The 12,945-nt window shown below is 35.4% G+C and overlaps 1 protein-coding gene across 3 annotated transcripts in view; it reads left to right on the top strand.

Moving 5' to 3' along the window:
* The window catches only part of Dip-beta (Dpr-interacting protein beta), a 127,464-nt gene that overhangs the window by 71,047 nt on the left and 43,472 nt on the right, over window positions 1–12,945 (top strand). For 2 of the 3 annotated variants that reach the window (XM_064072626.1, XM_064072627.1), the window contains exon 3: window positions 11,266–11,402. In XM_064072626.1, the coding sequence (XP_063928696.1) occupies window positions 11,266–11,402 (137 nt within the window). The remainder of the gene's footprint in view (window positions 1–11,265; window positions 11,403–12,945) is intronic. The other variant, XM_064072628.1, reaches the window with a different exon arrangement.

The raw sequence follows: 12,945 nt of genomic DNA, 5'->3' as shown, positions 1-12,945 counted from the left end.
TTGCTTTTAAATTACTTAATCGAAGTCGGGGTGTCACATCAACGTCGAAAGCTAATAACAGACGCTATAAATATAAAGAGAATCCAAACTGTGGAAAGAGCAATGGAAATGCTGCCGCCACAATACTCCCTATTTAAAAAATATTTCCGATATTGAAACTTCAGTTATTTATAATTTTGCCACCACAGACACACTTCAGGATCACTGACGAACGATTCTTTACGCTGACAATATTCTCGAAATATATGTGTGTATAATTTGCTTAAATTTTATCTTTCTTCATTGTCTAAATCACGTTTTGAAGTCCTAAATCGCAGTCATCAAAAGTAATAATAATACGAATAAAAGAATTACACTGCCCATTTTTGCTATTTTGCCAAACAAATATTTTACAATCTCAGCGAGACAGGCCTAATTCACACAAAAAGTGCATTGTTTTAATGCACCAATCTATACACTGCATTTTGCATTAATTTGCTTTTAGGCTCAACGTGCTATGATCGATTGTGGTGTTTTTTCTAAATATACAAATGTGTGAAACTGTCACAATTCAATTTGGTCGTGATTGAAATTTAAAAAATATGCAGCTGCAATATGAACTACGTAATTTTTATTGACTGTGAGAATTACGGGAAACATTGCCCTTTTTTTGTATCATTCTCTTGTATTTAACGTTCCACTGGTATTTTTTTCTTGTCTTCAAAATGTAGCGACCTAAATATTTTTTGAAATCCCTTTATTTTAACAGTTTTCGCAAAATTGTACTGCGTTTCAAGCATATTGATGATTCTCTCGCTTCGTCAATCTTACCAATTTGCTTATAAGTTGAAATCGTGTCGAATGGCCGATACATCATATGCGTTTAAGCTTTTAGTTGAGTCCAATCAAATGCAGGTAAACTGAAGCGTAAGTAAAGGATAGGGCTTGAAACCTGCTCTAAGGACCCCAAGATTACCAGTGGATCCTGGTAACATTTTGATATAGGTTATAGTACGACGTGTAATCGGACCAATTGAAATACTACCGGAATTACTTTTCTTGTAGAAGGTAAAGTTTCGCATGGTAGTATAGGACCGTATGAAGTACCTGAGGTTGGGTAGTGTTGAACCTGACCCATGCTCACTTCGAGATTTAATAAATCTTGCGTTTTGTACCTTTTGAGACGGGTTAGTTGACCTCAATAACCTCATAAAGTTATTGCGCGCTTTCCATACGGTGCTCTACGGCTCCAGGTACTTACAGGAATGACGTGGCAGTTGCTTCTCTTGAACCAGTAAAGGCTGTCCAGGTGCGAGGCGGATATCAAGTACCCCCGGGCTTGTAGTGGTTGCAGACCCTAATTTGGGACCTGGTCAGCCCAGGTCAGCAAGAGGATTCCCAAGATCATTGTCAAGTCTAGGCCTTAAGCACAATCGGGTACGCTTATTGAAACCTCGGTGTTACAAAGATCCTGAGTTTTGACAGCCAAGGGAACGAACATTTTCATCCATGCCATTGTCTCTATACTCGTAACCTTTGACGTTACCTAATCTGAACTTTAGGGTACAAAAATGGCGATCACCCGACCAGTTAAAGCAAGTCAAAATACCCGCAGAACCTTAACTCCGGTCCAGCAAATATCTACCTGATTCTAATTAGGCTTGTTTACTGGTGGAATACATTGACTTGAATTACGGATCGAAGTACCTTAAAAATTTAATAATTGTAAGCGTAACCTAATTTGGGGTCGAAATAATCTTCGACCGATGTTTTGTGCTAGATCTTACTTATGGTATTTATTTGTATTGATATATCAAAACCATTATTATTATTATTATTATTAAAATTAGTAAACACACTTGCTGTGTACCATAGTGCAGTTACTTCTAGTAAGTTATTTTTAAATTATATCTAATGAAATTCTACAAAAAAGTTAACAAAATTTTAATTCCTTATACAGCTTGTAGTAGACACAAAAGCACTGGAAAGCAGGAGGCTCATCTTTTATTATAGAATAACTTATTATCTTACATTTTCTGTTAAACTAACCTGACATTTTGTTTGTAGTCAGAATACTAAGAGAAGATTATCAAAGTCAATTCTACAGTTAATCTGTTATAATGGAAATTGTTGAAACTGAACTTATAAAAACATAGAACTTTTAGATGACGTAACAAAATAGCCTATACTCTACTAAATTAAAAACTAAATAAATTGGGTTAAATATTTTTCTTCTCGGAAAGTACGCAAAGTCAATTCCGGAATTTGTACGTCTGTATTGATTTCGAGTCATAACTTGAACGTACCTTGACAATTATCAGTTGAATTTAGTGTGAAAAATTTTGATTCTTAAAGTAGCAAACATCCTGTTTGCATAAAATTTCCTGAAAGGTGACATCGTATGGTGCGCTCGAGTGGCGGCAACGTCTCATAGTTGTGAAGTGTAGTCGAAGTGCATTAACTAAGAAATAAGGGTAATATAAATATTGTTCGGAACAACACGGTGCCAAACAACAGACGCGCCCGACAAAGAAGACGGGATGAAAGTGACAGGAGGCAAGCTTAACGTCAAACCAAACAAAATTAAACAAAACTTTTCCTCTTAGGCAACGTGCTGGTAAGACTCCGGCTCTAGTCGTGCCGGAAAACTTTTCGTGTTTAAGTTTTTCTTCCGCTTGCCCGAGTCTAAGGCCCGCTTCCCAAAACAGCGACAAATTATAATATTGATGCGGCTCTACCTGAGTGCAGCGTTGCACGTCACCGGAACTAAGCTCTTCATGAACAGGTATTTACGGGGTGTATGTAAGCTCCGAGTTGCGTGACGATCCCGTAAGGCAGACACGCGTAAACAAAGCACATGCTTTCTCCCACCTGATCGCCCGGAACGAGACCGTTAACTTGCACTTTTACCTGTCCGCCGTTCATAGAACACGTCCCGAAAGCAATAAATTACGGCGACAGTTCGCTGGAAATTTATAGTTTGGTCAAACACCGGGCGCTATGAACATACATACTGCAGTAAGGTGTTGCGTTCTGTTGCAATTGAGTTTGCGACGGCCACCGTTCGATGCGACACGATGGTTAGGATTAGAATAAGCGGGATCAGTTAGATCGGGCGTTGAAATCGCTAGATGGCGCTACCACAGACTTGATGATCTGTAAGAAGTGACTTTCTGCTTTCTGGATAGACGCACCAACACAATATTTATCACTTTGCCGTTTGTTAATGTCGAAATATTTTGTTTCATATACATTTTTATTTCCCGTTTCCATTTGTCTGTCGTATATTAAGATATCATGCAGATTACCATCTGCACACACACAGAAAAATTACACATTTTTGATTTGCTAAATGTGTAATTTAAATAATTTTTTTGCGAAAGAAAATCCATCTGAACTCCTAAAAACGCAACCACGACAATATTATTTCTTCGATATTTAGACATTGGAACATCTTGTGCCTCGCCTCATTAACTTTTCCACTCATGAGCAGCCCCTGTCCGTTTCCTAACGACAAGTGCACTCCAGACCAAAGATAACGTGTTTTCCTAACATAATGCGTCAGGATCATAGACCGTGGCGGAATTAAAGTATGTTACGTTAATAAAATAAATTTTTCGAAAAACCTGGATATGTTTTATTGCACTTTAGGAGTGAGGGAAATTCTGTCGAAATAACCTTTGACTAATAGTTAGATAGTAAGAACAGTAGTTTAAAAATTCTCCACCCTGCGGTAGTTAGAAAGACGAATTTAATACAGGGAATGGTCATTGATCCATCAGAAACAAATGAAATGGGTTTAATGTGGTATGTACCTATTTACTGTGTCGTGAATAAATGATTTTGATAAACATTGACGTAAATCGATATGTAATAGTGAAGCCCGACGTCAGTTGTTCTACTGGAATCACTTCAGTCAAGTGATTTCCAAAATGTATGGTCAAGAGTTTACGGCTTCATTCAACATCGTGCCTGGCTCCTCTGACTCTGGTAAATCAGGCTTGGTAAACTTTAGTTATGTAAAGGAGAATTGCGAGACGTAGGAGTTCCGCTGTCGAGGTCTTTCTCGATTGCCAATCGCGATTTCCGCTTCTACATACTAGAACCCATAGGCGTTGTACCTGGGCGGCGTATGAGTGTCTTTCGTAAGAATATTTTGTGGCGCTATTTTGAAACTGGTTGGAATATAACGAATAATTAAAAAAAGACCGTAATTCCTCCACTACAAAAGTAAATTCGCTACTGTTCTCTATCTGCAGGATTAAAGAGGTTTCAAAATAACTAAAATATCAGTGAGATTTTTATCCAGCTCTTCCCAACCACTATAAATTTAAAACGTCTGTCTGCATGCTACTGCAATCTCCTCGTCAGAGATTACTCATTTTATTAGAAATCACGCAAAGTTTTAAGTACAACTTAATAACTTTCGGTTTTTGTAGATTTTATTAAGTTCGTGCACCACTAGACAAGGGACAGGATAAATAATAAATTAAGGGTTATTACTTGCAGATGGGTAGTGGTGCAGTAAATCAGTTTGTATAAAATTTACCGGCAAGACAGGAAAGTTCATGTACACTTGAGCGAAGAATGCACGCCGCTCAGGTAACCGTCGGAACAAAAATTATGTATTCGTTTTAAATTAACGTTAACGTAATGGTAGAAATAATTCCGATTTTTTTTATGAAGGTATTTGTTTTGGCTGAGGATCCTCTAACGGGCCACGGGTCTATGAACATCGGACAAGTGTAAATTGCGCTTTAGACCGGTTAGGCCGGTTCCACCCGCCAAGGTGGGGGAAGCGCCAACTTTTCTACTTTATCACACCGCAAACAATACTCAGCGGAAGTTTTGAAAATCTCCAATTATGCCGGCACATTTCATCCCCAATAAATAAACAATCCAACTATAGCCTGTTGTAAAAACGGCTTAGCGCTAGTCCCTCTTCGCGCGTAATTGGGTTACGTCTAAACCCTGGATTGGTAGTCCACTTCGCCCTTACAATAACATGCCATTTTTCTATTACAGAAAATATAAGTAAACATTTGATGGCGTGTGCATCCCGTTAGCAATGCAAACAGTCACACTCCTCTAGATTGTTTATTTTGCGAAGAAAGAAATAGCACCTTCCAACCGGAATTTTTTATCGACACGCTAAGCAAAGAACTTCTCATCTAATCTTCATAAATTATACTGCACAATATCAACATTCTGCTTTTTATTTTTCTCTTAACTAGCGACACACAAAATCAATTTTCCAGATTTAAATTCCTACTGGGAGGAGATCATCTAAACGAGATAAATTCAGCAGCAGGACCAATATTGTACAAACATTATCGATTTAAATGTTTGCACAAGACCACTCTTTTTTCATTATTCTTAAGTTTTACGATACAAAATCGACCAGCAACGTGCAAACATACTGTCAGCTTTATATAATGGAATGATTTGCATCACATTTAAAGCAAATACTAAAATAATGAACACAAAATATTTAAGTGTATCAAAACGATGCGATCGAGTGCATTCACCCCATTTACTCGAAAACGTGAAAATATTTAATAAGAATTTGACTGTGACTTAATTAATCATTTCAGTCCCACAAGCTCATTCAAAACCGATGTATAAACAAACACTTGAAGTTAAAGCTTGTCATTATTGCCGAGAGGCCATTTTTCCCATTAAATATATTCTACATTGTCCGTACTTGTGTAATTTGCACAATCCCTTGCAATTTTCAGGGGTTTTGATATTCGTTTATTGTACAATGAAAGTGTAAATAACTATATTGGAATCAGGTAAAATTAAAATGTTTTATTCTATGTAAACTAGGATTCACGTAGTAACGAACGAAAATCGATCATATTTTCACCACGTATTAATAATGTATCATACATTGTTTATGTTTCTTGATGGTAATGTGGTTTTTATCAAGTTTTAAATTGTTTATTTATAGATGGAAGATATTTTCAAAGTGTTAGCGTGTGAAATGTCGTGGTGAAATAACATTGATGCTGTACAGTTAAAACTGGGTTTTTTGGTTGTTTTGTTTGGCAGTTTTATTATTTTAAATTTCGGAGGACTTTTTATTTTTTCGTGACAAGTCAATAATAGTAAACAAGTTAGTGTGTAAATAAACTAAAGAAAAAAGTGCAAGTTCGGAGCGAGCGCAGCTCGTGACCGCATTATAGTAATTTGTGTGTACTTTTATCCGCAGTGTCCAATTGCACTAATTTTTAATGTATAACGTAAAATATGATTTTAAGAAGACAGCATTAAGCAATTGAAATGGACAACACCGATAACGCGATTATGTACATCGCTCATTTAAAATGTGTAATTTTCGTATTAAAAATCGCATTAATTTGCTTTAGAAGTTTCCGATTTAAACGGCCTGGGAGTTTACAAATAATTAAGTAGCATCCAAAATAATTTATGCTTCTCAGGTAGCGCTATTAACTTCAAAATAAAATTTATGAGTGCTTAGATTTTACTCGGCAAACACCGGACAATTACGTAATTGTAGGATATTGTTGTTCCCTTCAAGGATATTTTTTATTTCCCTGTCGTAATTAACACAAGTTGTGTTTAAAGGGCTAACGACTCATTACAAAAGGATTTATTATTGGGGTATGGATTTTTTTGGATCCTGTTTTGCCAGGTAAAAACGTCGGGTTCGTTGACTTATCTAATTATTTACCACGTATTGGATTTCATTTAAAAATTTAAGGTTTTTTCGTAGGGGTTTAAGTACACTGCTAACATACACCTACACTGCTTTCATTACTATTCTATAAGAGTTTTTGTGTTTTAGTGTTTCATATAATTGAAACTATTGTTTGGAAAATGTCTAAATGCTTGCCCTCAGCCCGTGTTTCAGAGGATTTAATTAAGAGTTTTCATTAAAATCGTTGGGTCATTTTATAAGCAAGTTAAGTTGCGCAATAAATCGTAATAGATCGTGGGATTTATGGGAGAGTTAAGCCATTGTACTGTCAACAATCATACAATAGTCAATTTTTCTTCTATGAAAACTTTGTACGAGCGTATTTATTAAAAGCTCAAGGGAGTATTTTGTGAATGGATCTCAGATGTGCCGTTCGCACTAATTCAAAATAATTGTTTTATAATAAATCCACGTACTTTCAGTAATCCGGTTTATTGTAATTAATTTTTAATGTCGAGCTTTCAATTTTTCAAAAGCTTTTTGACAAAGTGTTGCACTAAGCTTCGCTCTATCAATTTGCAGAATGAGAGTGCACCGTGCAGACGATAAATTATAGTAAATAAACATACATCACTTGAATTTTAACAAATGTTTGCAACATAAATCATATCGGCAAATCTAAATGTACTACGTAAAAGCAGTCGATGTTACATGTCCGCTCACAATAATACTTCGCTATACATGGCAATTAAGTGCGAAAGCACAGATACTTTGACGTTTAGCTTCCGTAAACGATCTTGACTTAATCTAGAGAGAAGTAAGAAATATATTGAGAAGTTCCTTGAAACTTCAGAGAAAGTTTGAGATCATTTGTTGTGTTTGGTTTTGGGAGGTTGTTGTTCAACAATCTGATTTCGTAAACGTGCTAGACTGCATTAAATAAAAATCACATTATTTTGTTTATATTACTAGCAATATAAATAAAACTTTACGATTATCGCTATCGTCGCTTTAGTGACAATAAAATCCGAAGCTTTTTATCAAGAATTTTTTTACTAAAACTTCGTTTCTACTCCGAGTTATTTAATATCAATTAAATGCAACGCTCGTGAAAACTAATATGGATTATTGATTTAAAATTACGGATAGTCGTCATTACTCTAATAACTTCTAAATTTTCGAGTGGGCTAGGTTCCAGAGACCTCGGTGGCGTTGTTAAATGTTTATGATGTCATCAACATAAATTACACTTGCCATTAAAACATGTGCTATTCCAAATATTAACAATGAAGGGAAGAGGAATGTAGTGGGGTAATTACACTATACGATGTGTTCGGGTTTTATTAATATAACATCGCGATCATTTGCTCGCTATTTAGACAGATTTCTCCCCCATTTACGCTTAAATATTAGCTAGAAACAATAGCTTTCATATTTTCTCAACGTTTCATGACCCAGACAAGTTATAATTAAACAAATGTGAATTACGACATCGAAAATCAAAATAAAATATCGTTGATTTTAGTTTCTCCGTTTCACTCTCACGTGTGCAGCTCGACAAGCGTTATCGCTATAATCTACAATTTTGTAACGGACCAATTTTTTTTATACAGTATTTATTTCGTTAAGTTTTTCATGTAATTGTTTTTGTTATCAATGCTACTCTTAAGAAATTGAAAACGTGTTTTTTAAATGTTTTCATCTATAATATTCTTGTTTACTATCCAGACCTTGTGCTCTATTTGAATAGCGTTTCTGAGGTAGCGAAAAATTGTTTTCGTGTTAAATCTTCCGGCGTATTTGCAGTGTTGTTTTATTATGCTGCGAATCCTACAGAGAACAGGTGTTCGGTGTGTCGTATCTCTTGAGCAAAGTGAACGCTTACTGTTGACACTACGTCTGAATACAGCTTTTAAAGCAAAACGTTAAGTACAAAAATGGTTTAGAATATTAATCTGCATAAGAGACGCATCTACAATGCAGAGTTTTAATGAAAATGTGAAACATTTTTTTTAAATTATGTTCAAACAAGTTTTTATTGCTCCCGTAGGGGACGGCGAAAATTGGAAAGCCCTAAGTTACACAAAACGGACTTGTCAAACGGCAACATTTTCAAATTTTTCTCTATTCCTGATGTGGAGTGTATAAATACGCTGGAAATTCCGCGATGTCCACTCTAATGAGATTTTACGTGATATATTAAAAACATGTTTTTGATGTATGCCCGCATTTTATTAAAACGAAATGTAACATTTTTATTAGATTATAAAAGTGGAGCAGAATCTGACTTCGTTTACAAGTAATTCTGAGGAGGTATATGTCTCATAAATTGGAATAGTGAAAGCATCGTATTTACGTTTTGAATTAATTGTAAAGCAACACCGTGCATAAATAGCGAATTGCTGCGAGGAAAATTAATTACAGTAATGGGGATGGATAATGTAACCCTTCTTATTCAGAAGTTTTTTGATAGAGTTAGAACCAATCCGATTAATAATGTTATTAATACACCACTCAAAAAACACTATTTACGAAAACAACATCCCACATATTGTAAAATTTTGTTTTTCTCTGCTTACAAATATAAAGAGTATTTATCATAATAAGTGCGTGACGTTGGCATGACAGCCACATCATTGTACATTGTGTAAGAAATTTGTAATTCATGAAATTAATTCAGTTAAAAAGTTTGTTTTGTTTTCTCACTAATTAAATTGATCCGCTATTTTCAGGGAGCTTAAATGTCTACATTTACACCTCATTTTTAAAAACTCGGCTTTATAACGCATGTAAATTCTAAATGTCAGTTTAAAATTTTATCGTTTACGTTTTAGCGAAAGCAAGGTTAGCGCGAGTGCTGATCAAACGTAAAATCCTGCATTATTTAAATTGCTTTTTTTTGTTGTATGTGAAACAATTTTTACGCGCTTGATATTTACAAATATTTAATTAACGTGTGTTTCTAGAGATTCTAAAACATCACATTTACGATTGTCAAGTTTTTATATTTTTAAGTCGTTACGTCTACAATGCCAAAACTGAATATTCAATACTTAAGAATAAAAGAATTGGACCCACTTGAGAACCTTGGCGAATGCTTTAAGTAGTAGTAGCAAGTTTTTATTTATTGACCCGAGAATTACCCAAGTAAATTTACTTTACACGTTTTACAGTAAAGCAACTGTTCCATTTATTAAACGTAAGCCGACTCTCTACTTTTACGTTTTCTCGACCTTTCGTGACCCCTAGAGGACGAAGAAATAGGTCTCCCGTTTCCGTCTGTCTGTCCGTCTGTCCGTCTGCCGTCCCGGATTTTTTTAAACAGTAATGTCCGTTGTATTTATATTGGAGATATTTTAAACTTATCATAGGCATGGTAAATTTTTGATCAAAATGTAATTGCTCATCCCCCCTAAAAAATTGATGACACCACCCCAAAAAAAGTTGTCATATGTGTCCTTGCAAAAATGTGGATAACAAAATTGTGTAAAGAAAAAACTCACTTCGACAATGCTGTATGTTTCGAAATGGAATATCTTGGATTATGGTGACGTTTCTAATTATATGGTTCCATAGTGACGAGGTTGATTAAACAAGAAATTGTGAGCGTGTTTTAGCTTTTAAATGCCTGTGGCTTTACTCGATACACAGATTTAAACCACGTCGTTGCCACCAACTTCCGCGACAATCAAAGATTTATGGATCGTTCACGAACTTTCGTTTACACTCACTTGACGACCAGTTTCGATTTATCGATAAGGCATCTTCAGTTGTTAAACAAAAATGTAACAACATACATTTAACACAACAAAACCTCAAGTTATAATCTCAATTCTAATACAATATGTATGTGAAATTTATTGCTAAATATTTATTAACCAATATTTAACGTGAAACTTCTCCTCAAATTGACAAAAAAACAAAAATAAAGCAGATTCATAAAGCACAAGTGTGTAATTGTGTTTATTATTTTATGTAATTTAAAATATGTTTAATGTACAATAGTTCAAAGTGACGTTGTTAATTAAATAGTCCTTTCCGTTGCGTGCTAATAGTTGAATTTTTTCGAAGTGCAAACATAAACAATCGAAGTTAAGCATGTTCTGAGAAATGGAGAATACACTTTTTTTCCATCGGTCGTCTTCATTATGTGTATGTCAAGTTGTCCGCACTTGTGCACATAAAAATATGATATAGCAAGTAAAATGTTTTGACTACATTAGGGTCAGTGCACGAAATGTTTGTTTACAAAATTCTAGGTTAATAAATACGAAAGAAAATAAATCTGATAGGTGAAGAGTTGGGTTAAAACGTGACTGGCAACGTTCCATATCTATTCAGGAATAAAAATCGTGTCGGTATGCCCAAATGTGAGGACTATGCACATTCCTTTGCGGAATATCGTCATTTATTAAAACTGTTGATAAGAGACAGTTTAGGCGAAACGGTTTGGGTTGCAGTTCAGCTTGGCTTTAGGTGGAATTAATTAATAATTAAATTTTAACATACAAGGAGCGTTGGGGTAGTAAGAGCTTAGAGCTTCCTTATCTTGCTTAAATATTATAAGTGAATTGTTATGCATGTCATGTGTGAGGTTTATTGTATGTGATGATATGTTACAGGAGTTTCTGGCTTCGAGCCGGACTTCCTCTACCCGCTGGAGAACATCACGGTGGCCCAGGGACGCGATGCCACTTTTACCTGTGTGGTAAATAATCTGGGGGGATACAGGGTGAGTGGGGATCTCGCCACAGCCAGGGTGTGTATCCAAACTATATACTACTGCACCCACGTGACCGCAATCTGACTGCAAATCTGAGTAGGCGATCAGATTGCGGAGCACTAATGCACCGAGCACTGCACCCGCACGGCACCACAGCACTGAGCACCAGCACAACAACGATAGCACCTTGCACCGTTGCTCGTTCACCCTCGAACACCTCGCATTTACCTTCGTTGTTATACGCCAAAAATATTAAAACACACAACCTGAAACTTGCCGCGCTTCACTCGGTTGATCGCGTAACACGCAAAGAATGTAAATTGAAAATTTTGCTTAATTTACTCAAGAGCATAAGTAGGTTTCAAAGTTCTTCAAAAGATATATGAACTTAGCACTTTATCTTCATTAGTTGTCGTTACTTTAATGGGAAGTCTATCACTCAAATCCTTCTGTTTTTTTTTTTTTTAGTAACTTTCGGAAACTTTTAGATTTTTTTAAGCGATTATCCACACAGTGATTTTAGTGATTAGAAGTGTTTTGTTTGTATTTTAAATGCATATTTATTGCAACCAGACTCAAATCGATATGATGCACTCTGAAAATTGCGTACTTGGAAATTTAGAAGTAAATAGACCCGAAGATCGAAATTTTAGCTTGCAAACAACCAAACAGTCAAATAAAAAAGAGTTACTATAATTAGTTCCACAAAGCGAACTATTAACGTCGTCCTTGTCTCTACCAACATCCTTATCAGCAATCTGTGAAAAATAGTTGGTTCTACTAGAGGTGCATATCGTAATTAATAACCTCGCAGCCCACCATCAAATAACTAACAGAAAAACTACATATTCTCAATTACTCAGTACATCCTTAACTTCGATTGTTTATGTTTAGACTTCCAAAGAATTTGGCTATTAGCATGTTCAGACTAGACGCGTCAGCGGTTATAAGATAATGAAATTTGATCGATTTTGTCTCCCCAACGCAGAAGAGAGGACTGATTAATTAATTAACGACACTCAGTATTTTCCCAAAACACTCATAATTTCGGCAAAATTGTAAGATGACGGACAAGTTTTAATTAACGATTTATTACGCTTTCAATAACTTTAAAATATTTACAAGATTTCACAGCATTGCGTTTTTCCAGTTTCAAAGATAAATTGTAAAATTTTGATTTTTTTCGAAAAATCTGGATCCTGGATAAAAACTCAATACAGATTCTAGTACTTGCTAAGATAGAGTGATTTTGGTAAATCATATATTCGCTAAGAGGGTAAAGGGCGGGTGGGCGGGGCTGGCACTTATCATGATAAGACTAATTTTGGTAAATGACATCCTCTAAGAAAATAAAAGGTGGGTGGGCAGTGGTAGCACTTGCTAAGATAGACTGATTTTGGAAAGTAACCATAGCGACGATTTATTATTGTAGAAACGAACACCACGAATGCGAGCGCAGTGAGCACATTTACGTGTTATTAAAAATTACACGTTAATCTCCCCGAGAAGCTGAATTATTAATGAGAAGAATGTTATTTTATAAAATTTAAAAAATCATTATTCGCTAGAATTGTAGGAT

The sequence above is a fragment of the Zophobas morio genome, unplaced genomic scaffold, assembly GCF_036711695.1.
Source record: "Zophobas morio isolate AGI-343-1 ecotype UQ-CSIRO unplaced genomic scaffold, CSIRO_AGI_Zmor_V1 ptg000044l, whole genome shotgun sequence".
Classification (NCBI taxonomy): domain Eukaryota; kingdom Metazoa; phylum Arthropoda; class Insecta; order Coleoptera; family Tenebrionidae; genus Zophobas; species Zophobas morio.
This window is presented reverse-complemented; position numbering and strand designations above follow the sequence as displayed.